The 21,750-nt window shown below is 41.0% G+C and overlaps 4 protein-coding genes across 4 annotated transcripts; 3 read left to right on the forward strand and 1 right to left on the reverse strand.

Moving 5' to 3' along the window:
- The first annotated feature begins 870 nt into the window (after positions 1–870).
- Positions 871–5,651, forward strand: kpna7 (karyopherin alpha 7 (importin alpha 8)). Its single transcript, XM_050043290.1, has 12 exons — positions 871–1,003; positions 1,077–1,220; positions 1,292–1,377; positions 1,694–1,862; positions 2,094–2,193; positions 2,496–2,578; positions 3,197–3,283; positions 3,410–3,586; positions 4,447–4,680; positions 4,855–5,037; positions 5,149–5,295; positions 5,487–5,651. The coding sequence occupies exons 1-12, from the start codon at positions 938–940 to the stop codon at positions 5,571–5,573; spliced, it is 1,563 nt and encodes a 520-aa protein (XP_049899247.1). The 5' UTR covers positions 871–937; the 3' UTR covers positions 5,574–5,651.
- Positions 5,652–7,608: 1,957 nt separating this feature from the next.
- LOC126390851 (NAD(P)(+)--arginine ADP-ribosyltransferase 2-like) lies at positions 7,609–10,102 on the forward strand. Its single transcript, XM_050045335.1, has 3 exons — positions 7,609–7,637; positions 7,912–7,998; positions 9,185–10,102. Exons 2-3 carry the CDS (start codon positions 7,924–7,926, stop codon positions 10,100–10,102), a joined length of 993 nt encoding a protein of 330 aa, XP_049901292.1. The 5' UTR covers positions 7,609–7,637; positions 7,912–7,923.
- A 1,540-nt stretch (positions 10,103–11,642) lies between these two features.
- On the forward strand, positions 11,643–15,158 carry LOC126389612 (gastrula zinc finger protein XlCGF57.1-like). Its single transcript, XM_050043298.1, has 2 exons — positions 11,643–11,928; positions 12,994–15,158. Exons 1-2 carry the CDS (start codon positions 11,757–11,759, stop codon positions 14,259–14,261), a joined length of 1,440 nt encoding a protein of 479 aa, XP_049899255.1. The 5' UTR covers positions 11,643–11,756; the 3' UTR covers positions 14,262–15,158.
- A 1,472-nt stretch (positions 15,159–16,630) lies between these two features.
- Positions 16,631–20,489, reverse strand: xpa (xeroderma pigmentosum, complementation group A). The gene is made up of 5 exons (XM_050043300.1): positions 20,086–20,489; positions 19,897–20,002; positions 18,782–18,947; positions 17,917–18,034; positions 16,631–17,768 (listed from the first exon to the last, which is right to left on the reverse strand). Exons 1-5 carry the CDS (start codon positions 20,366–20,368, stop codon positions 17,614–17,616), a joined length of 828 nt encoding a protein of 275 aa, XP_049899257.1. The 5' UTR covers positions 20,369–20,489; the 3' UTR covers positions 16,631–17,613.
- Positions 20,490–21,750: the final 1,261 nt, after the last annotated feature.

The following is a 21,750-nucleotide window of genomic DNA, read 5'->3' on the forward strand; positions in this document are numbered from 1 at the left end:
AATAATTAGTAATGGTAGCACTAGGATATAAAACATGTATAGAAGTCCTAAACAAAGTCAAGTCACAGAGACTTATGTTCTTTTCTCTCCTGTTTGACATATACTGATCAAAATTGGACACAAAAGCAACAATATCACAAATATTCTATTACAAATTAATGTTCTGCACCTAAAATGTTACTTAAGTAAAAGTACTGGCATCAAAATATACTTTTAAGTTAAAGTATCCATTATGCAGAATGGCCTGTTTCAGGAAAATGGCTATGATTGGACTACAATTATTAATGCATTAATGTGTGAGCATATTTTTAATGTTGCAGCGTATAAAAGTGGAGCTACTTTTGACTATTTTATCTGCTGGGAAGCTTGTGAATTTCCCCCTGGGGATCAAAAAAGTTTCATCTGAACCATGATTTATTTGTATTATTAATCTGAATTTAAAGAGTAACTACGGTAGGGCAAGAAGTACAACATTTGCCTATGAAATATAGAGAAGGAGAAGTATAAAGCAGGAGAAATGAAATACTCAAGTAAATAGTACCTCAAAATTGTACCTTACGGTACTTGATAATGTACTGCGTCACTTTCCAACACTTAAAAAGACGCCTTAGGAACATAAATGTCTGAACAAATGTTATCAAGAACATAGACCAAGGCTTATAGTAGCCCTACAGCTTTCACAGTAGCCCCACTACAAGACAAAAAGATAAAACACAGATCTTTGCTGAACCTAATTGGCGCCGGAGGGAAAGGTTACCTGACTGAAACGCTCCCAGCTGCACGTGAATACATCAATAGGGGCGTTACATCAATCACACTTAATTAAACTCACCTGAGGCTGCTTTCCCTCTTATAACCTCCCTGCGGAAGTTTCATTAAGTTTTCATCTGTCCAAGTCAAGCCGAGTGTACGCGTCCACCGTGCGTAAAAATCCACCATGCCCACCAAGAATGTTACTACGGAGCGGATATCCAAGTTCAAAAACAACGGGAAAGATCCGGCTGTAAGTTGAGGGTGTATTTTCAAGGTCGCACGTATTGCTAATTTTACTTATCCTGCATCTTGGCCTCTTGCAGAAACTCCGAGAGAAAAGGATCACGGTGAGCGTGGAGCTGCGCAAAGCTCACAAGGATGAAAGTTTCCTCAAGAGGAGAAACATCACGCTGTCGTCTCTCCCGGACGAAGAGGCCCTCTCACCCACGTACATTTCTAACGAGATGGTCAGTTCAAAAGAACCTTTAACGAGTCCGTTCAAACTGGTGGAGCCTCTAACTGTGTGTCTGTCCCTCAGGTGGCCTTTTTACCCATTGAGGCTATCATTAAAGACGTGAACTCAGACTGCAGGGAGTCCCAAACGCGAGGCTGTCAGGCAGCCAGGTGAGCCATCAAAGGTCATTACTATAGCCTTTGTATAACACAATTACTTACGCATAAGATAATGGAGATACAATTTCTGTGGAAAAGAAAATTGGTCTGATAATGTGGTGTGGCATCAAATGTGTCATAAATCCTACCTTTCTGATTCAAGGTGTCACTTGGGGTCTCTGGGAAATAGCACTTAGGTCCATTTTTAACAATTTTCTAACATTATATAAACAAGTGTGTAGGCTGTTTGAATATATTTTCGATGTTCCACCCATTAAAAATAATCAAGGCAGGAAAAACGAGGGTAATATGAACATTGTTCCCTCAGGAAGCTGCTGTCTCAGGAACGTAACCCTCCTCTGAAGGAGATCATAGATGCAGGCCTGCTGGGCCGCTTTGTGTCCTTCCTGTCTATGGACGATGAGCCGACTCTGCAGTTCGAAGCAGCCTGGGCTCTTACAAACATCGCCTCTGGAACATCTTGGCACACTCAACAGGTGTGAATAGTTAAAAACTTGTGAGCAGAGACATGGTGGACCAAATGCGTAACATGACTGATGCAGTTTGACTGGAACAGGTTTGCATGATCTTGACGAGATGGGCTGATAAAATGTTGTCCCTCAAACAACTCAATTTTAAAGACAGACTCTTACTAAATTTACTTCAGTCTTGAAGGTGTTCAGTTTTCCTTTTGGAATGAATTCAACATAACTGTATTTGTGTCTCAGGTGGTGGAACATGGGGCTGTACCAGCTTTCATCGCTCTGCTGGCCTCACCGTTGCTGCACATCAGTGAACAGGCTGTCTGGGCTCTTGGAAACATTGCAGGTAAAAAGCTAAATTGAATTTATGTGTTGGGTTCCCATCCTGTCTGGATTTGAATAAATCAGCATGTTTAAAAGAATGGTTTACAAAAGTACAAAACTTGTGGTTACTCATTTAATGGACCACTTTATGGACTGTAATTTGATTATGAATTGACCCTAGCTCATGTCTTTAAAAAGTTAATATGGCCGTCTGTTTTGCAAAGTACTTACTGAGTTTTGAAATATACATCTTGTGGTAAACAGTATCTACAACTACTTTACTGTGGCTAGCTATACTAATGTCGCATGTTAACTTCTTCACAGGTGATGGCGCTGCTTATCGAGACGTCCTGATTGACTGCAATGTTGTCCCAGCCTTACTGGCCCGCATCTCCCCAGACACGCCAGTAAGTCAAAACTTGACAGACCAGCTCCAGTTATGCACTCAGTCTATTTTTCATTTCACTCGAGTATGAGAACTTTATCATGGGGATCAGGGGGAAAATTGCTTCTAGTTAAACTGATTTTCAAAGCCTGAAAAGTTTGCTTAAACATGGACTTCTTAAACTTAACTGCAAACTAATTTTGGAGATTTGGGTATGTTGTTCTTCTAGTGGCTAATGTCGCCTCACACCACCAGCCTCAAGCAGACATGAGCAACAGGCAAGAGTGTCTTGTAAATGGCATCCATGTATCAGTCATTTCAACTGAAATTTTTGAAGCCGATCTGTGTGACTTGGAGTTTACATATGAGTGCCCAAAAACCAGCCAAATACTGCTGTTCGATAATGAAGTTTTAATGGCTAGCGTTGTCAGTCCACAGCATTTTAATCCTCAAACATCCAGTGACATCACTTCAGCTCCCTCTAGGGCCACAAAGGCTTTATAAAACTTCTTTACACATGCATTAGTACTCCCAAGAACTGTACACGTTAATGTAATATGCTGAGTTTTCCACAGCTGTGGGGCAGAAGGTTAAATTTGCTGCCATAGTCCTGTTGGTTATACTGCATTTGTCACTCCAGATTGGCTACCTGCGTAACCTGACATGGACGCTGTCCAACTTGTGTCGAAACAAGAACCCATTCCCACCTATGTCTGCAGTGTTGCAGGTAAGTGAAACCACAGCTTGGTAATGAGCAACCTCACAGATGTATGTGAGCTTGGCACCCAGTGCCCCAGAAGATTCACTCCAGCCCAGAAAGGTGCCATAATATTGTTACCTCCTGTTCCTTCAGGTGCTTCCCTCTCTGATCCAGTTGCTCCATCTCAGTGATAAGGACATCTTGTCTGATGCATGCTGGGCAATCTCCTATCTCTCAGACGGTGACAATGACCGCATTGACGTTGTGGTGAAAACTGGGATCATCCCTCGGCTGGTGGAGCTCTTGAGCCACAACGAGCTCAGTGTTGTGGTAGGGTGGTCTTGGATTATTCAACCCTCCTAAGTATTGTAGCACACACCATAACTTTAACTAATCTGGACTTAACAAGGAGAGCCATGTATGAGAACAAAGATCTGACATTCCTGCATGTGAGACACTATGACCAGATAGCCACCTCCTTAAGGCTCACTTATTCTCTGTAACCGTAACTGCCTCCATACATCCATGAGTACTTTATGTTGGCATACATCCACTAGAGGGCAGAGTCATGTTTCTGATAACAAACATGGGGACAGAGGAGGAGGTTGTAATGTACCTTTTTTAGAGGCAGTGTTCCATAGATTTTCTAGCTTCGGGTTTACTTCTGTAGTATGCTGCCAACTTGCCTTTTTTTTTTTTTTTTTGCTGCAATATTACGTGACCACTGGGAAAAAATTGCTGCAATGCTGAGTGACTTCCCTGGGGTCCTGATTGCACCATGAGGACATTTCTTTTCCCTATATTGTATATTTGTTCAGTCTGCCATTTTTACAATGTCTTCATATCCATCAGTCACATCTGCTTGAACTTCACTACACCACACCCATAACCTCCAACAACGGTACTACGTTTCGTCTGTATCCATAATCTTTTAGAACATGTGGACAAAATAAACGCAGAGTACGAACAGATGGCGCCATCTGTGTCAATATATACATATCTAACATTGAGCATAAATGAGCCTCAGTAGTGCTACATGTTGTGTGTTGTATAAGTAGCACCTCAGAATGGCCACTTGAAGATTTTACCTTTTTTAAACCTTGTTTTCAAGTTGGGTCATCAACCAGAATTGTATTCACTGCCCTTGACTGCCTGTATTAAAGTTAATCAGTTACCTGTCTGTCCTCTAGACCCCGGCTCTTCGCTCAATCGGGAACATAGTGAGCGGCTCAGACCTGCAGACCCAGGTGGCCGTCGATGCCGGAGTTCTGAAAGCTCTACCACAACTGATGAGGCACCCGAAGCCCAGTGTGCAAAAGGAGGCAGCATGGGCGTTGTCAAACATTGCAGCAGGACCCAGTAAGCAAATCCAACAGCTCATCACCTGCGGCCTGCTCCCTCCTCTGGTGGAACAGCTCAGAAATGTGAGTAGAACAAGCATGACCTTCTGGACCTTTTCTGTCCAGGAACATGCTGTAAGTGATTTTTTTTTTTGGTCCATATTTATGTTTGTGGTCTTGCAATGGAGAAGCAAGCAGGGGTTACTTTCACGGTTTTCACCAGACCACAACAAATGTCGGCTGAACAATTTTTCTCAGGGAGACTTCAAAACTCAAAGGGAGGCAGTGTGGGCAGTGACCAACTTCACCAGTGGGGGCACTGTGGAGCAGGTAGTCCAACTGGTGCAGAGTGGGGCCCTGGAGGCGATCATCAACCTACTGCAGGTCAAAGATGCTAAAGTCATTCTGGTCATACTGGATGCCATCAACAACATGTTCATGGTGAGGGGGGAAAAACTGATCAACATGTTTGTGCCTAATTATCTTAAAACATGTGACAGAATTTAAAATGGGCAGACGGGAGATAGTTTCAGTGACTGTACGTCTTTCCAGGCGGCGGAGAAGCTCGGTGAGACGGAGAAACTCAGCCTGTTGGTTGAAGAGCTGGGAGGACTGGACCAAATCGAGATGCTGCAGAACCATGACAATGATATGGTGTACCAGGCTGCTCATAGCCTCATAGAAAAATACTTTGGTGACGTAAGTAGCCAAATTCCCTGCATTAATATTTAGAGTACATTAAGGTTTGATGTACTGACAACATCTAGGTACATTTTTAAAATGAATTGAAAACTTTGCGTTAAGATTCAATATTTGAATAACATTTAAGGGCTCGAACATAAATGTCTTATTTGCAGTGTTGAAATCTGCTAAGTTTTTCTCTCTCCTAGGATGAGGTTGTGGGAGTCCAGGTTGACAGTACAGAAGACGCATTTGTGTTTAAGACCCCTGATGTTCAGCGCTCCTTTGAATTTTAAACGCAACTATTGTATGTTTAATTTATGTGTTTGATATTTCATGTTGAATAAATAAAGGTTGTAAACATTTACTGTTAAGTATATTTGCATCTTTAGCCATTGCATTATTAATGATCGCGTCAAAATTTAATTGGGCCTGTATAAAAGCCACATGATCTATGGCTTAGAAATGGCCAACAAAATATATTTAAAGAATATTTATTCTATCAAAGTGGTTCACAATGACTTTGTGTAGCTGAATAAACCCTGGTCTACCACCTCTGCAAGACAGTTAAACTGAACTGCATTTTCTAATAACTTCTTAAAAAATATGAATTTCTTTTGAAAAATTGAATTTGCTGACACAATTCCTGAGCAAGACTTGGAAGATGAAGGGCAGTTGGGCAAGCGGTCGAAAGGACTTCCCAAACAAAATTCTCACTTGGTTAAACATGTGTTTCACCAGAGTGGCGATTCTTGTTGAATCTTTGGGTTTCAGTTTTGACTTCCTCATTGATGAAATGCAAACCTCACTATTTTGCTTACAAGTAAAAAAGGAAACTCTATGCTTACTCATGACGACACAATACATTAGAAGGAGCTATTCAAAAGCTAGGTGTGGTTTGCATTTTAATTTTTTGTACTGTGCAAAAGGTTTTGCCATCATACATTATAGCTCAGTCCTCTTATGGAGTACTGCGCATTAAAAATACTTTTTAAAATTTTGTATTGAGTTTTTTTTTTTTTTTTTTTTTTTGGTACATGTGGCTGATTTTACAACATCCCCATAGCAACTTATACAAGAACTATTAGTTGTAAAATTAAATAAACAATAAGTCTTGAATTTTATAAGCTGTGGTTTAACTGTTTCAGAGATAATCCACAATCAGATGACTTGTTTAAAGTGAAGACTTTTTCATTGCAGTCTTCACTGAATGTTATGTAATGTCACATGTTGTCATTTGTGGTTTTAATATTACGTAAAATCTGGCAGTTTCACAGTAAGATTTGTAAAAAGCTTTTTTTTTTTTTTTTTTAACAAACACTGAAATTTTATTACACATACTATTGTTTGTATGACCCAATATAAAGATGAGAAATACTGGGTAGAAAGAACAACCCTTTTTTTGGTAAAAGAACATTGACATGTGACAAGGTTTAAAAAAAAAAAAAAAAAAAACCCAATATGAAGATTAAAAATAACATTACATTGGGTAGAAGTATTTAATTTGACTCAACAGAAATATAAATAATAACCACATATTGGTATGGTTGAATAACCCAATGGAAATAATATAACTCTAAAGCTGGGTCCAAATCACCCATTTTGGGTGTGATCGGTGACCCAGTGGGTTTTATGCCCATGGGTATATTATCTTTATCCATAATGGGTCAGTTCTGTGTTAATCCAAATTGGGTTATAATTGACCTGTTTTTGTTTTTGTGTGCAGAGACTGTGTCTAAATTAATTGTGAGACCTTATGTCTTTAAGGTTTCCTCCAATGAAAGTTACTTGTTGAACTCTGGCAGTATCTAGCTATGCAGATTTTTCTAAGGTTTTATTACATCTGAGATTTTTGCTGCTGCTTCAATACAGTGGATGTGAATGGAATATAGTTTGTGGTGCTCATAGCATTTAAAAGTCACATCTCAAAAATGCACTGCGATTTAACTTGTCCTCATTACACTATCAGCAGTTTTCATTCTGACCATTTCTGCTGTAGACAGTATGACTGATAGAAACTATTGACAGCATTTTCTCACGTGTATCTCAAAACCTGTGCAAGTAAAAACAAAACTATCTGCATGGGTGGATCCCACTTTAAGTAAGAGAAAACTTTTTTTTCCTGTAATTTGGGTGAATTTGAATTTGGCTGACCCATTAACCTCGCAACTTCCATCTTTTGGAGGAAATGTGCTTTGCTGGCTGTCTAAAAATATCTGTTGGAATTCTTGGTAAGTACATGAGTGGATGGTTGCATTGGCCCCTCCCCTGCTCTGATGGTAGAAAAGATGGCTCGCATCACACAGACCTGAGACCGCACTGGCACGAGATTCAACCAGTACTTGCTGCACTGTTACCCGGTAAGATCAAATTAAATGATTTTTTTTTTAAGATGGTTTGTTTTGTTTTTAGTGTATTGATTATGTTGTGAGTAAATGTTACAATTGGGACATGACACAAGTGAAAAATGTTGCTTTAAGTTTTTTGGTGATAGTGATGAAAAAGTTATCATTGGGGGGAAATGTCTCTGGTGCTAATGGTTTTATAATACATTACTATTCACTTAAACAACTCCCTCAGAGGTATGTACCATAATAGGCAGACACACCAAATGCCTTTTTCTTTTTTCTTCAGGTATTCTCAATCATGATGAAGGACGCGATGTTGTTTATTGTCCTCTGCTGCCTCTGCGTGAGGATCAGACCCCTGAATGCAAAGATGGTAAGATAACTGATACATACAGTAACATGCCACTAATATCAAGTGATATTACAATATTGTAATAGTTTCTGGAATTATAAAGTGTTTTATGCATTGATGCTGATGCCTCGCTGGTTCAGTGGTTTCAAACACAAGTCTGAAATACCCAAACTTTCAAAAAACAGAAAATCCTGTGGTGTGATCTCATGTTCATTAGCCATTCAGTGATGTTTTAAATCAGAAATGTGAGAGGCAGAAGTTTGTGTTCAGCTTTGCAAATATGGAAAAACGACCTGGTCTCACTCTGGGCCGGATTTTAGAAATAACAAGGTAGTGCGTCCTGGCCTCCTTAACAACATTTTGACCAGGTAACAAAGAAATTAATACACCAAGATAAAAGATGAGTTTTGTAGATGAGATGTAGTTTTAAAGGGATCTGAAAACTGAAGATTTGCACACAAAGGTCAGTTGTCTTTCCTCAGCCTGTGAAAGTTGTACAATGACTTCTGTAACGCTGGAGGGAGCTTGGGGCTCGGAGACTACAGATTTATAACAGAAACTCCATGTCACAAACTGGGAGCGTGGAGTTTGTAAGACATCTGCATTTACCAGACATGGATGGTCTAATTATCAAGTTGCATTGTGGGAGATATAGGACGCAGGCATTTTTAAGCTTGAGCCATACTAGGAAGATTCATGCCTCCTCTACTTCCATTATTTTCTTAATCCATCCCTTGTAAGTCCAGTGCAGTACTAGAGTGTCCCTTTAAAATCTCCTACATACTGCCTTAATGCCTGTTTTTTTGTTGTGTATAAGTATTCAAATATAACTTTATTAGGTGTAAAACATTTAATTGCAGAATATAAACAGATATAAAACTTTGCTGTAAGCCTCCTCTCTACTTGCAAATCTTTGAGGTGCATTTAAACTATTGGAAGATCCTCCATGATGGCGGGGGGAAATGATTTCTGGATCAAGGGAGAATGCTTGGAAGCCTTAGGTAGCATAATGAAAGGCACCCAACTGAACCCAACCTCAACTGAAGTAGACAGGACTGTTTATGTTGCAGCCCTGAGTCCTAATTTATAGAGATATAGTAGATGAATTTCCCCTTTTCTTAGAAGTATTGAACCAATGTGGACAGCTTTGTAATTGTGTAAAGTGCAAATGCAAACTGTTTTTTTTTCTTGTTTTTTTTTTTTACAGTTGCCTGAGCAGGATACCGTAAATGCCCTGTTGAGAAGCTCTGACATCCCAAAGGTGGATGCTGAGACATCGCCCCCCCAGGAGGCTACAGTGAACCCACCTTTAGAGTCTGCAGATCCTGTAAATGTTCAGAACACCTTCACCAATTCCTCACTGAAGTCATCTGGTGCCTCAGCACAGGTCCCATCACGTCTGTCCACGCTCGTCAGAATCCCTCTGAGCTTGTCTCCAGACTCTGTCGATGACATGTATTACGGCTGCTCCCACAAGATGCTGATCAAAGTGAAACGTCACTACCTCCCCAGGAGCACCAGGGAGGGTCTGCACTCCACATACACAAAACTGTGTGCCCTCAAAGCCATGAAGAATAAGGACATCTATGACCAGCTGTCCGTGAATCACTTCAGGGCTCTGTGTGCCTACACAGCAGGGTCATATGACGACTTAAACCGGGCAGTGCGCAGGGGGAAGGCTACCTATAAGACCTCATTTGAATTCCACGCCCTCCACTTCCTGTTGTCTGACGCCATCCGGCTTCTTAAACTCAACCAAAGAAGCTGCTACACCACCTACCGCAGAAGCAAACTGCTCTTCACTGGGGAAGCTGGACAAACTATGCGCTTCGGCTCGTTCGCCTCCAGCTCCCTCAACAAGAACTTGCGTCAGTTTGGACGGAGGTCCTGCTTTGAGATCCACACGTGTTTTGGCGCCTACCTCAAGACCTACTCAGAGTTTGACTCAGACGAGGATGAAGTACTGATTCCTCCATATGAGATGTTTAATATAGTTTCTGTGGACATGTCAGGAGAGAATGATTTACATTGTGATGTTTTATACAAGCTTGAGACAGCTGGTGTTTACAGCAGCCTCAACTGTCAGGATGTGGAACCGTTCAGGAGCAGGAGTGTACCATTTTAACACTGTATAAGTTTATTACATCAATATAATGTCTGTAACAAGATCTGTAGCCTCCTCCAGGCAACATGTCCCTTCACTGTCTTCTTGAATTTATTAAAATTATATTTTTTTGAGACTGAGAGTTAATTCTTGACTTTGGAAGCAAACAATCTCAACCTAAGGTCCATTTAGTAGCTGTTCTGGAGATTTAAATTTAATCACATGATCTTCCTCAGCAGCTTGAATTATCCCAGCTGTCATGGAATTGTAGTTGTAGCACTTTAAGGGAAAATGAGTAGGGCTGGGCAATAACTTGCCATTATATCTATCATGATATGATACTAGATATTGTCTTAGGCAGGTGTAGGTGCTGTATAAGTACTGTGAAAGTATCAGAGGCTCAATCCACGGAGAAATGCACACAAGCTATATGCAGAAACAATGGCTTTAAACAGGCTGTCAGGGCTTCTGTGAAGTTGTGATGTCACACCTATATTACATACATACACACAGTGCTGTTACAGTCATTCTCCACCTGCTACGATGGTGCAAAGATATCAAGAGTGCAGATGTGAAAGACCCAGAAATGCTGACCAATAAAAGCAGACTGGGCTTCTTTGAGAGGGGGGCTTTCAGAGAAAGGCTCCCAACTAGAACATTTCGGGTAGAGGGGGAATACAGATACGTTCATGCAGACAGTATGACAAAAATAATGTATTTTTAGAATATTAAAGCATGTAAACATGTTCTATTAGAGACCACAAGTACAAGTATGAACCTAAGAATCTGCATAATATGGGACCTTTAAATACCAAAAAACAACTGGTTACAGCCCTGACACAATTGTAAGGGGCTTATCATTATTTATGAGGGGGGGAAGGGGGGTTGTGAGAAAAAGGGAGAGGCATGTCAAATATGTTTTTAAGCACTAGGAAGGGACTTATGATTTTTATTTTGGCTAAAGGGAGGTTGTATTGTGGTTGGTTGTACTATGTTTATATTGCTGCTGATTCTTAAGAAAACATGTCTACCAAACCTGCAGGCTTAAAAGGCATGTTTTCAACAGTCCTTGGGCACATGATGGGCAGCGAATGCTTCCGTCAGAAAAAAAACACAAGTAAATCTGAGCTTAAAATAGTGATGTCATCTACATGACTTTATTCTATCTCATTTAAACTCTGGCCAAAAATAAATTGTTTGTACAAACTAACCAGCATGCACGACAAGAGTGAAAAACCGAGACATTTTTCAACTGCAGGATTTTGTCTTTAGCTTTTTACTTTTAACTTTGTATACATAAAATGGCAGGTTTTAAAAACCTAGTGATTGATTTAGGGTTAAAATGATAAATAAAATAGGATAAAAAAAAAATAAGTCACACTCCAGCCACCTCTGTCCTCTGTTAAGTGAAGTTAAAGACAGTGGATAAACCAAAGACAGTGGATATAAACATATATAAAAACACATATAAAATATATATACAGTATCTTTGGTGAAGTCTCTAAGCGGAACAAAAACACATAGCCCACATTTCACCGTCGGAATTTAAGAGTGTAACATCCAGCGGAAGTAAACAAAAGACAAGGGTTGTTATCTGCACTGGTTCATTGAGATAACTGCAGGAGGTTCGCCTTTGAGTAAAACCTCGAGCCACCGTAACTGTGATTAAACAACAATGTCTTCGGCTGAGTATCTGAGAGAGTTTGTTAACGAGAGACTGACCGCTGCTGCTGAGGAAATATTCAGGGTTATTAAAAGGACCATCGTCGTGTACGAGGAGGAGCTCGACCAGCAGCGCAGACTGCTGGACATCGTTTGGAAACCAGAAACAGAGTCATACAGTACAGGTGTGTCAAACTTAATTGTGTTAATTACTCAAATCAGAGGGATACACTCGCCACTTTATTAGGTACACCTTGCTAGCACCGGGTTGGATCCCTTTGCCTTCAGAACTGCCTTAATTCTTGGTGGCATAGATTTAACAAGTAAAAGGTGCTGTAACAAGAAGATGGGTACACTGTGGTCATAAAGGGATGGACATAGTCGGCAACCATACTCAGGTAGGCTGTGGTGTTTAAATGATGCTCAGTTGGTACTAAGGGGCCCAAACTGCCAAGAAAATATCCCCCACACCATTACACTACCACCACCAGCCTGAACCATTGATACAAGGCAGGATGGATCCATGCTGTCATGTTGTTTACACCAAATTCTGACCCTGCCATCTGAATGTCGCAGCAGAAATCCAGACTCATCAGACCAGGCAACATTTTTCCAATCTTCTGTTGTCCAGTTTTGGTGAGTCTATGTGAATTGTAGCCTCAGTTTCCTGTTGTTAGCTGACAGGAGTGGCACCCAGTGTGGTATTCTGCTGCTCTAGCCCATCTGCTTCAAGGTTCGACGTGTTGTTGGTTCAGAGATGGTCTTCTGCAGACCTTGGTTGTAACCAGTGGTTATTTGAGTTACTGTTGTCTTTCTATCATCCTGAACCAGTCTGGCCATTCTCCTCTGACCTCTGGCATCAACGAGGCATTTTCACCCAGAGAACTGCTGCTCACTGGGTATTTTCTCTTTTTCGGACCATCCTCTGTAAACCCTAGAGATGGTCGTGCGTGAAAATCCCAGTAGATCAACAGTCCAGCCTGTCTGGCAGCAACAACCATGTTCAAAATCACTTCAACCACCTTTCTTCCCCATTCTGATGCTCAGTTTCTACATATCTAAATGCATTGAGTTGCTGCCACGTGATTGGCTGATTAGCTTACAGTACAGGTGTACCTAATAAAGTGGCTGGTGAGTGTATATAATCCCAACTACTTAAATATAATGTTACACTACTAATTTGCCCCTGTCTGCATTTTTTCTCTGCCATCACAGTTGTATCCTATTGCTGTTGTTGTGTGTCCCTGCAGAGCTCCCATATCAACATGTCTGTAAGGAGGAGGAGGTTCTAGCTGACCAGCAGCTCTGTGTTCAGGAGAGGAGCTCCGGTCTGGACCCAGAGCCTCCACAGATTAAAGAGGAACAGGAGGAACTCTGCGCCAGTCAGGAAGGAGAGCAGCTTGTACTGAAGCAGGAGACGGATACCTTTCTGTTGAGTCCTCCTTGTGAGGAACGTGACCACAGTGAAGATCAGACTCTGAACTTCAACCCTGACGACTCTCAAAGCGCAACAGACAAAGAGTCTGCTGTCAACATACCAGTGATAATCTCTGTGGTATCAGAAGCACACAGTGACCACCAGCCCCTCTCTCACAGCTCTCATGTTGCTGAGAGCCAAGAACAGGAAGAGGGCAAGCATGAAGACTCAGGATCAATGAGAAATGCAGAGCTTAAACCCAAGAAAAAACACCATGAAAGCAACGTATACAGCTCTACCATGTCAAACATTCACCGCAATACTCACACTGCTAAAAAGTCTTTCAAATGTGACACTTGTGGGAAAGCTTTCAAGTTTAAGGCAAAATTAAACGTACACTACAAAATCCACACAGGTGAGAAACCATATATTTGCAAAACGTGTGGGAAAGCTTTCAGACGTAATAACGACTTGACAGTTCATACGAGATCCCACACAGGCGAGAAGCCATTCACATGCAAGACATGTGGAACAGCTTTCAGATATAATAGTGACTTAAAAGTGCACATGAGAATCCACACAGGTGAGAAGCCATTTGCATGCAAGACATGTGGGACAGCTTTCAGACATCACAGTGACTTAAAAGTACACACGAGGATCCACACTGGTGAGAAGCCATACCTTTGTAAGATCTGTGGGAAGAGATTTTGTGTGGTGTCCACTCTGACAAAGCACATGAGAGTCCACACAGGTGAGAAGCCGTACCTCTGCAAGACCTGTGGGAAGAGATTTACTGTCATATCAGCATTGAATAGACACGTCACAATCCACACGGGCAAGAAGCCGTTTCCTTGCAAAACATGTGGGAAAGCTTTCATGTGCACAGCTCACCTGACGGTCCACATGAGAAATCACACAGGTGAGAAGCCGTTCCTTTGCAAGACCTGTGGGAAAAGATTCACTGACATAGCAGTGTTGAAAAGACATATTATAATCCACACAGGTGAGAGGCCATTTACCTGCACAACATGTGGGAAAGCTTTCAGACATAAAAGTCACCTGACAGTCCACATTAGAATCCACGCTGCTAAGAAGTCGTAACTTTGCAAGACCTGCGGGAAAAGACACTTTGATGTGTCTCAATCCCTCGGGAACTTTTCCTCCAGTGTAAAGCATTCTGCCCGCAATTTGGGCGTCATCTTTGACTCTGAGCTCTGTTTCAAAATACAAATAACCAAGGTTGTGCAATCGTGCTTTCATCAAATTAGAAACATTGTAAAAGTAAAACATTTTTTTTATCTCAAGCGGACCTTGAAAAAGTTTTTCATGCTTTTATCTCATGACATCTGGATTGGGACACCTGAGGATCAATGAACGCAGAAGAAAGCATCAAGCTGAAACTCCTGTAGAGACGTGTTCACTGACTGAATAAAGTGCAATTCCCCATTTAGAGAAGGTCACAATATGTTGAAGTATCTTTTTAAAAATACCATCAAGTTTTATTGAACTAACCCTAATTTTTATTAATATTTCTATTGTCAACAGCATTTTATTTAAACAGTCAATCTGCCGGTTTTTAAAAAAAAAATCTTTGTTACACAGCGAGTGTATCAAGTCCATGTCCTTGCAGCAGCAGCAGCAGCAGCTGCAGGTTCAATTTCAACCCATAGCCCTGTGCTGTATGTCATCCCCTATCTCTCCCCCTTTCAATCTGGAGCTGTACTAACAAATAAAGGCAAAAAGCCCCAAAAAATAATCTTTAAAAAAAGAGAGAGAGAAACATGCCGTATGTGTGTACAGTCAGGACTGCCTGCCGACACTTAATGGCAGTTAGTAGCTGCAGAGTGGAGCCTCAGTTTTCTGACAGTGTTATGGACTCTGTGTATGAGCTGATAATCTTGCCTTGTTTAGTGATTGTCAGTCAAAACATTTTGTTTTCACCAAGTTTATTTTGTACGAGGGAAAGTGGGTTAATAAATCCCTTTGTTTCCTGTCATCTATGACAGGTGTCGGTGTGAGCTGTGTGCACAGAGCAAGAGCACCTGTTGACTTAAGTTTTACACCCTGTACCAAGTTTACAATTACAGTAATCTTTCCATAAGCGTGCATTGCAGTGACAGTTTATGTAATATTAGTTTTTTATAGACTCCTCATTTCAATGACTAACAGCATGCATACAGCTGTAATTTTAACAATACCACAGAATGACAACGATCCTATGCAAATGAGTAATTACAGGCCTCTCAGTTTGCTAAATAATGGCTATAAGACATTTAATAAAATACTTGCAATACACCTTAACAGAGTGGTTCCCGCATTGGTCCATTTTGACCAAGTGGGTTTTGTTAAAGGCTGTGATGCCTCAAGTAACATGAGAAAGTGATTTCACGTACTGCACTGAGCCGCTTCTCTTGAGCATCCGGCGATCATGTTATTGCTGGATGCTGAAAAAGTATTTTGCAGGATGGAGTGGTCAGCTTTATTTTATACTTTCGAGAGATATGGCTTTGGTCCTATATGTATGCAGTGGATCAGAGCCCTTTATTATAAATCACTTGCCTGAGTCAAGGCAAATGGAATTGTGTCTCAGCCCTTTGAGTAACCAAATCAACATCAAGGCAAGGATGTCCAGTTTCACCAATACTTTTTGTTTTGTCACTGGAACCACTTGCTTGCACTGTTAGAACTAACCAACAAATTAGTGGTGTTAATATGTATGGATATGATTTCAAAGTAAATGTATTTGCAAACTCAGTGCCACACTTATTTGATCTCATGAAGGAGTTTGGCAATTTTCCGGGATATAAACTGGAGCAAGAGTGAAGCCCACTCCCCTCAAGTGTGTGACTTTTCCAGCACATCTTGATGCAACCCAGATAGTTTGGAAGAAGGAGGGACTGAAATATCTTTGTATAAACAGGATTTCCCCTATTGAAAACATTTCGAAGGTAAATGGTCCCAAGTTGATTAAAACTATTAGAGAAGATCTTACTAGATGGAGAACACTTCTGCTGCCTTAGTGTGGCAAAGCGGAGATGATCAAAATGAATTTTTTTCCCTATGATTTCTTTTATGATTTCTTCAATTCCATTAAGAAATACCTGAAGTAAGGTTTAAAGAAATTAAAAAGCTTTTTATAATGTTTCTCTGGGGGAATAAAAAAACAAGAAGTGCTGTCAATAAACTTAGAAAGCATAGAAATAAAAGGGTTAGGGTTAGAAATACTTGAATATATTCATATTATTTGGCCTTTAATGGCAGATACCTCCTGCTTTGGATCTATCATGAATATTGCAAGATTGGCAGCTGGATGTAGCCAGGAAAGAAAATTATTGATGAGAGTCCAAAGCAAATATCCCTCTCTTCTTTGGTACAAGGGTTAGTATAGATATTAGGAATCCAATTATTACTTCTTCATGTGGTATAGCAAAGGCAATACAAAAGAAATGTGAAATTATGAGAAAATGACGCTACTTCTCACGTGATTTATTTCTTCAGTAAACATTTTCCTCATGAGTTTATGGTCTCAATCGCCAGTATCAAGTCTTCTTCAACACAACACAGAGTTCATTTAGTGAATTCTCGTCTCATTTAGAGTAAAACAGATGATGAAGCAGGGACTGCTTTAGGCTGTGGCTACGTTGTATGGCGTGCATGGTGTCCTCGGGTTCTCAGATCTCCTCGCTCCTCCACAGCTCCACTCTCTTGTCCGAATATGGTCACTTCTGGCTCCAGAAAACACGATGGCAGCGACCAATATTCCATACTCGATGCTTCGAAACGGGAGTCAACAAACCAGTGGGTGATGTCACGATGGCTACATCCACTTCTGTTTGTGGCCTTATCCTCTCTCCCGAGATAAGGCCACAAAAGCAATGACAAGTTAAGTTTTAACATTTAGACGTGATGACAGTGAACAAATTGCGGTAGATGTGACCAAAATCTGTGAGGATTCAGTCTGTAGAGAACTTTAACTCTCACTCATCATTTGTGTTTCAGTCATAAAGCAGGCCCCACAATTCACTTTTTTATGCAAGACGGTATTTTCAAGTTTCAGTATTGTGTCTTCTTTAATTTGCCCATCATCAGAGGAAATCTCCATGTTCTATAAAAGAAACAGGAAGTGTAGCAATATCACGGACCAGAGAGGCAAGACTAAAGACTAAAAATATACAACAGTTCAAGCTGAGGTCAGTAACAAATGTTTAAAATAGAAGTTACTACAGACCTATAACAGCCTGTAAGTGTCAGACAGGAGAGTGATTTTGGCCCCGAGTGTGTGTGTGTGTGTGTGTGTGTGATCGGGATGGAGGGTTTCTTAATAAATACCAGTAGAAAAACAGACAAAAAAATACAGCTGATGGATTTTGAGAGGCGCGGTTCCCCACAGAAGCACCAAACATCATCTCCTTAGACGAAACCCGTAAAAGTCAGTGCTGGTGTGTGTGTGTGTCTACATCTTCTCGTATGTGAGTTCATGTCCGCAGGTGGTGCAGATTTTCTTGTAGAGGTCCTCCTCTGCATCCACCACCTCCTCTGGTCCGTACTGATGCTGGTGAACGCTGGTGTCTTTGGTCCACATGCTGCTCCTCACCGCCCTGCGTAGCTCTGACACACACACACACACACACACACACACACACACACACACACACACACACACACACACAATATGAAACATCCACATGTTCAGACGTTATCAATATGATGCATCCAAATGCTGATGTTTACACTATGCCTGAAACAGGAAACTAACCTTTGACCTTCTTGTTGAAGCGTTTTTGTTTCTGCACCTCTCTGTTCTCTTCCCTTGTCTCTTTGGCCTCCTCTAGAGCCTCCTCTGAACCCCACACCTCCATACTTCTCTTCTCCACCTGGGTGCCCCAACAGGCACAAATACATAGTGCACATAGACTCATTAAAACATACAGCATAACAGGGGTTATTTGTGGCTTTGATTTAAGGCTGCAACTAATTACTCAATAAATTATTGATTAATCTATCAACTTTTTTTTGATTATTTAGTCTGTAAAATGTTCCAAGACTCCGAGGCCTCTCATTTCCAAATCTTACTTTATCAGAGCAACAGTTCAATATCAAAAGTGATTCAGTTTACAGTGACATAAAACAAAGAAAAGCCATTTCTGTTATATTTGACTAATTGACATGTCATTGCAGCACTACTTTGGTTTGTTTGCAGCTTGATAATCTCTTATTATTTGTACATTGGTCTTAAAATCCTCTTTCAATGCTTTTTAAACATTTTGAGCAATCATCACACATCTGACCTCACAGGGACATGTTTACAACTAAATTGCAATAAAAGTCTCCTTTATTTTTTTTTATCTTATGTGATTTTCATAATGCAGATAGCTTACATGTTGTCAACAAGAAAGACAAAATAGATAAAAACACAGAAGACACAATGAAAGTGACTTTTAACCTCAAATAGCAAAACTCTTGAGAGGAAAAAAAATTCCCAAAAGAAGCCATACTTGCAGGTAAAGGTTCTGTATGCAATATTCAGAGCATGAATTCAGCAGCAAACCACTATTTGTTGTGTAAAGATTTAACTACAGCTAAAAACACAACTACACCATGCACTCACACACACTCAGTACCTGTACTTTGAGGTAGAGCTTCATGTCCCCCCAGCGAGGGTTATGGGGGTTTTTCTTCAGTATAAACCTGAGCGGAGGCTCTCTCTTGTCCAGGTCACAGTCCTTCAGCAGGAACTGCTGCTTGGCCTCAGTTCTGGAGATCAGCTTATGCTTCTCGTCATTGTCTCTGAGAAAGAGAGAAGCTTCCACTGTTACTCCATTTAATTGTAGAAAAAAGAAAAAAATTGGGTATGATCTAGGGAGAAGCAGAAAACTAAACGAACCCTGGGTATCTGCAGGTTTCATAAGTTTTAACACTACCTGAGGATGAATAAGACCAAAGACAGCTGGTTCTCTTGTATAGAACAGTTGATCTATCAGCAGTTGCAATCGCTTAGCTGTCAACAACTGAAGTAATCGCAAACTAATCTGATAATCAATTATCCCTTTAAAATAATTTTTCAAGACAGAAAAAATCAAAATCATCTAAATCCAGCTTCTTAGAGGTTTTTTACTCCTCTATGACTGTAAACTGAATATCATTGTGGAAGAAAACAAAAACTGAGGATGTGATGAAAACCACATATTATTGGCAAACATTTCATATTATCCACAACCTCGTCTTGTAATAATCAAACACGGCCCTCAGCGATAATATCCGCTGTGAGGGTCCAAAGGACAGAGGGATTGGGCTTTATAAATAAAACTGAATTGAACTGAACTGAACTGAACTAATACAACTTCATATATATAATAATATCCACCTCAGAAAATATGTGGTTTTACACTATCATGGTATTAAACAATTATTATAATTATCAGTAAGGATGAAAGGGATGACACTGAAGGGTTATTTTTGGTTGAATAAACAATTGATTACTATGATTAAAACTTGAAACCATTTTCTAAAATGGTGGTATGATAACCATGAACTAGCATTTCAGAGTATACCTTAAAACTGGTATACCGCTGCAACCATATTCATATCATGGAAGAGAGATTTCAGATATTGGGGGAATCATTACAGTCTAAAAATCCCAAGCTCTAATGACTTCTTTGGACAAAAGTTGCAAGAAAAAGTATTATATGATATCCTGTGTGTGTGTGTGTGTGTGTGTGTGTGTGTGTGTGTGTACCTGCACTTGTCACAGACATGCAGGTCAAAGCTGTTGCTGAGGTACGAGTCCATAAAGGGTTTCTGACAGTCATCACACACCAGGTAGTCTGGCTCAATCACTGGAGCTGTAAACAAAACACACAAACACTCAACACACTTGTAAATAGGCATGATGCATGCATACACACAGCACACAACACACACACACCTGGCTGATGCACAACTTTCCTGGTCCTCTGCTCTTCCTGTCCGTCCTCCTCCTCCTCGATGAAGAACCCGGCACCGGAGTCGATGGTCTTGGAGACTTTGGCCGAAGTTGCGCCCTCGATAGCGGACAAAGGGCGGCTCGCTAGTCGGGCTTGCCGGAGCAGCAACGCTCGCTGCCGGTTCCGCTCGATTTTAGCCCGCATCGCTGCAGACAGCTCGGGTTTAGGACTATGCTCAGGTCCGGGACCGGCAGCGTCCACTTCCTGAGACTCTGACAGATCCATGCTGCTCTCTCAAACAGAGATCACCACACAGAAATAAAAGACATGACTCTGTAGACAAGACGAGTCTTGTCCCATTCAAAGTGCAGCGTTGGACTGTTGTTACAAAAGCCACTGTTGTGTGCTTCCGGTTGCTTCTTCTCTTTTTTTTATTTTAAAGCTGTAGGTGCGTTGCTGCCACCTACTGGTTGGGGAAAGGAAGGACCAGAAACTTAATCCTACTCTGTGCAGCAAAGGTGTAAATGGTCAGTACAGTCATCTGATCATATCCAGTACTCAATCTGACTGAATGATGGCTCATACAAACTGGATGGATGTAGGCTATTTTTTGAATTAAAGGATGAGTTAACATTTTTTGAGTCTGTCCTAAAATCTTACATTCAGATGCCCATATGTGCCTCGAAATAGTTTATGGTTATTGCAGTTGTTTCAACTGTTCATACCGGCCACAAAGATGGAGGACAAAATCCACAGTCCTCGATTTCACCAGACTTACACCTGGACGGGGATCGTGTGTTTGTTCATGTTTCTACAGCTAATTTCACACACTACTGGACCAATCAGCCTAATATTTTGTGTCCACATCCATGATTGTGTGCTCAGGGGTGTCCCATGGTTACAGTGATTCAGAAATTAACGGTTGGCACCGTTGTCTCAAAGCAAAAGAGTTCCTGGTTCAATCCTAGGAGGGAGCCCCTTTGTACAGAGTTTGCATGTCCCCCCCTTGTCAGCATTGGTTTTCTCTGGGTACTCCAGCTTCCTCCCACAGTCCAAAGACACGCAGGTTGGGGATTAATTGGTGACTCTAAATTGTCTGTAAGTGTGAATGTGAGTGTGAATGGTTGTCTGTCTCTCTGTGTCAGCCCTGTGATAGTCTGGTGACCTGTCCAGGGTGTACCCTGCCTCTCCCCCCATTGTCAGCTGGGATAGGCTCCAGCCCCCCTGCGACCCTCAAGAGGATAAACGTTTAAGAAAATGGATGGATGGATGTTTTGTACTATTATTGACCGCTGACTCCTCACTCCTCTTGACTGGCCAGTAGGGGCAGCAAATCCTTAACAAAATTATGTAGCAAAAGTAATTTCTGGGAATCAGTTAGGCTAATGTATGGCTAGAATATATGTATGCAGAATCTGTTGGCAGCAGGATAAGATTTTTCTGTCTGAAGCCTTTTGGTTTCTGTTCATAGTCGGTTTGTCCAATCCAAGGGCAGAGCAAAAGAGGTGGAACACAATGTTGTCTGGACCTGTCTCAAGTTGCTACTTGAACTGTAAACAGTGAGAGGTGCACATAAAGAGGAAGTCTTGGCCCACTGGCTACACCGAATCTCCCAAAATATTGGCTGTTGCCCTCAGAGGCTTATCATAGCCACACTGATGGCTGAT

Source organism: Epinephelus moara, chromosome 5 (assembly GCF_006386435.1).
Source record: "Epinephelus moara isolate mb chromosome 5, YSFRI_EMoa_1.0, whole genome shotgun sequence".
In the NCBI taxonomy this organism is placed as follows: Eukaryota; Metazoa; Chordata; class Actinopteri; order Perciformes; family Serranidae; genus Epinephelus; species Epinephelus moara.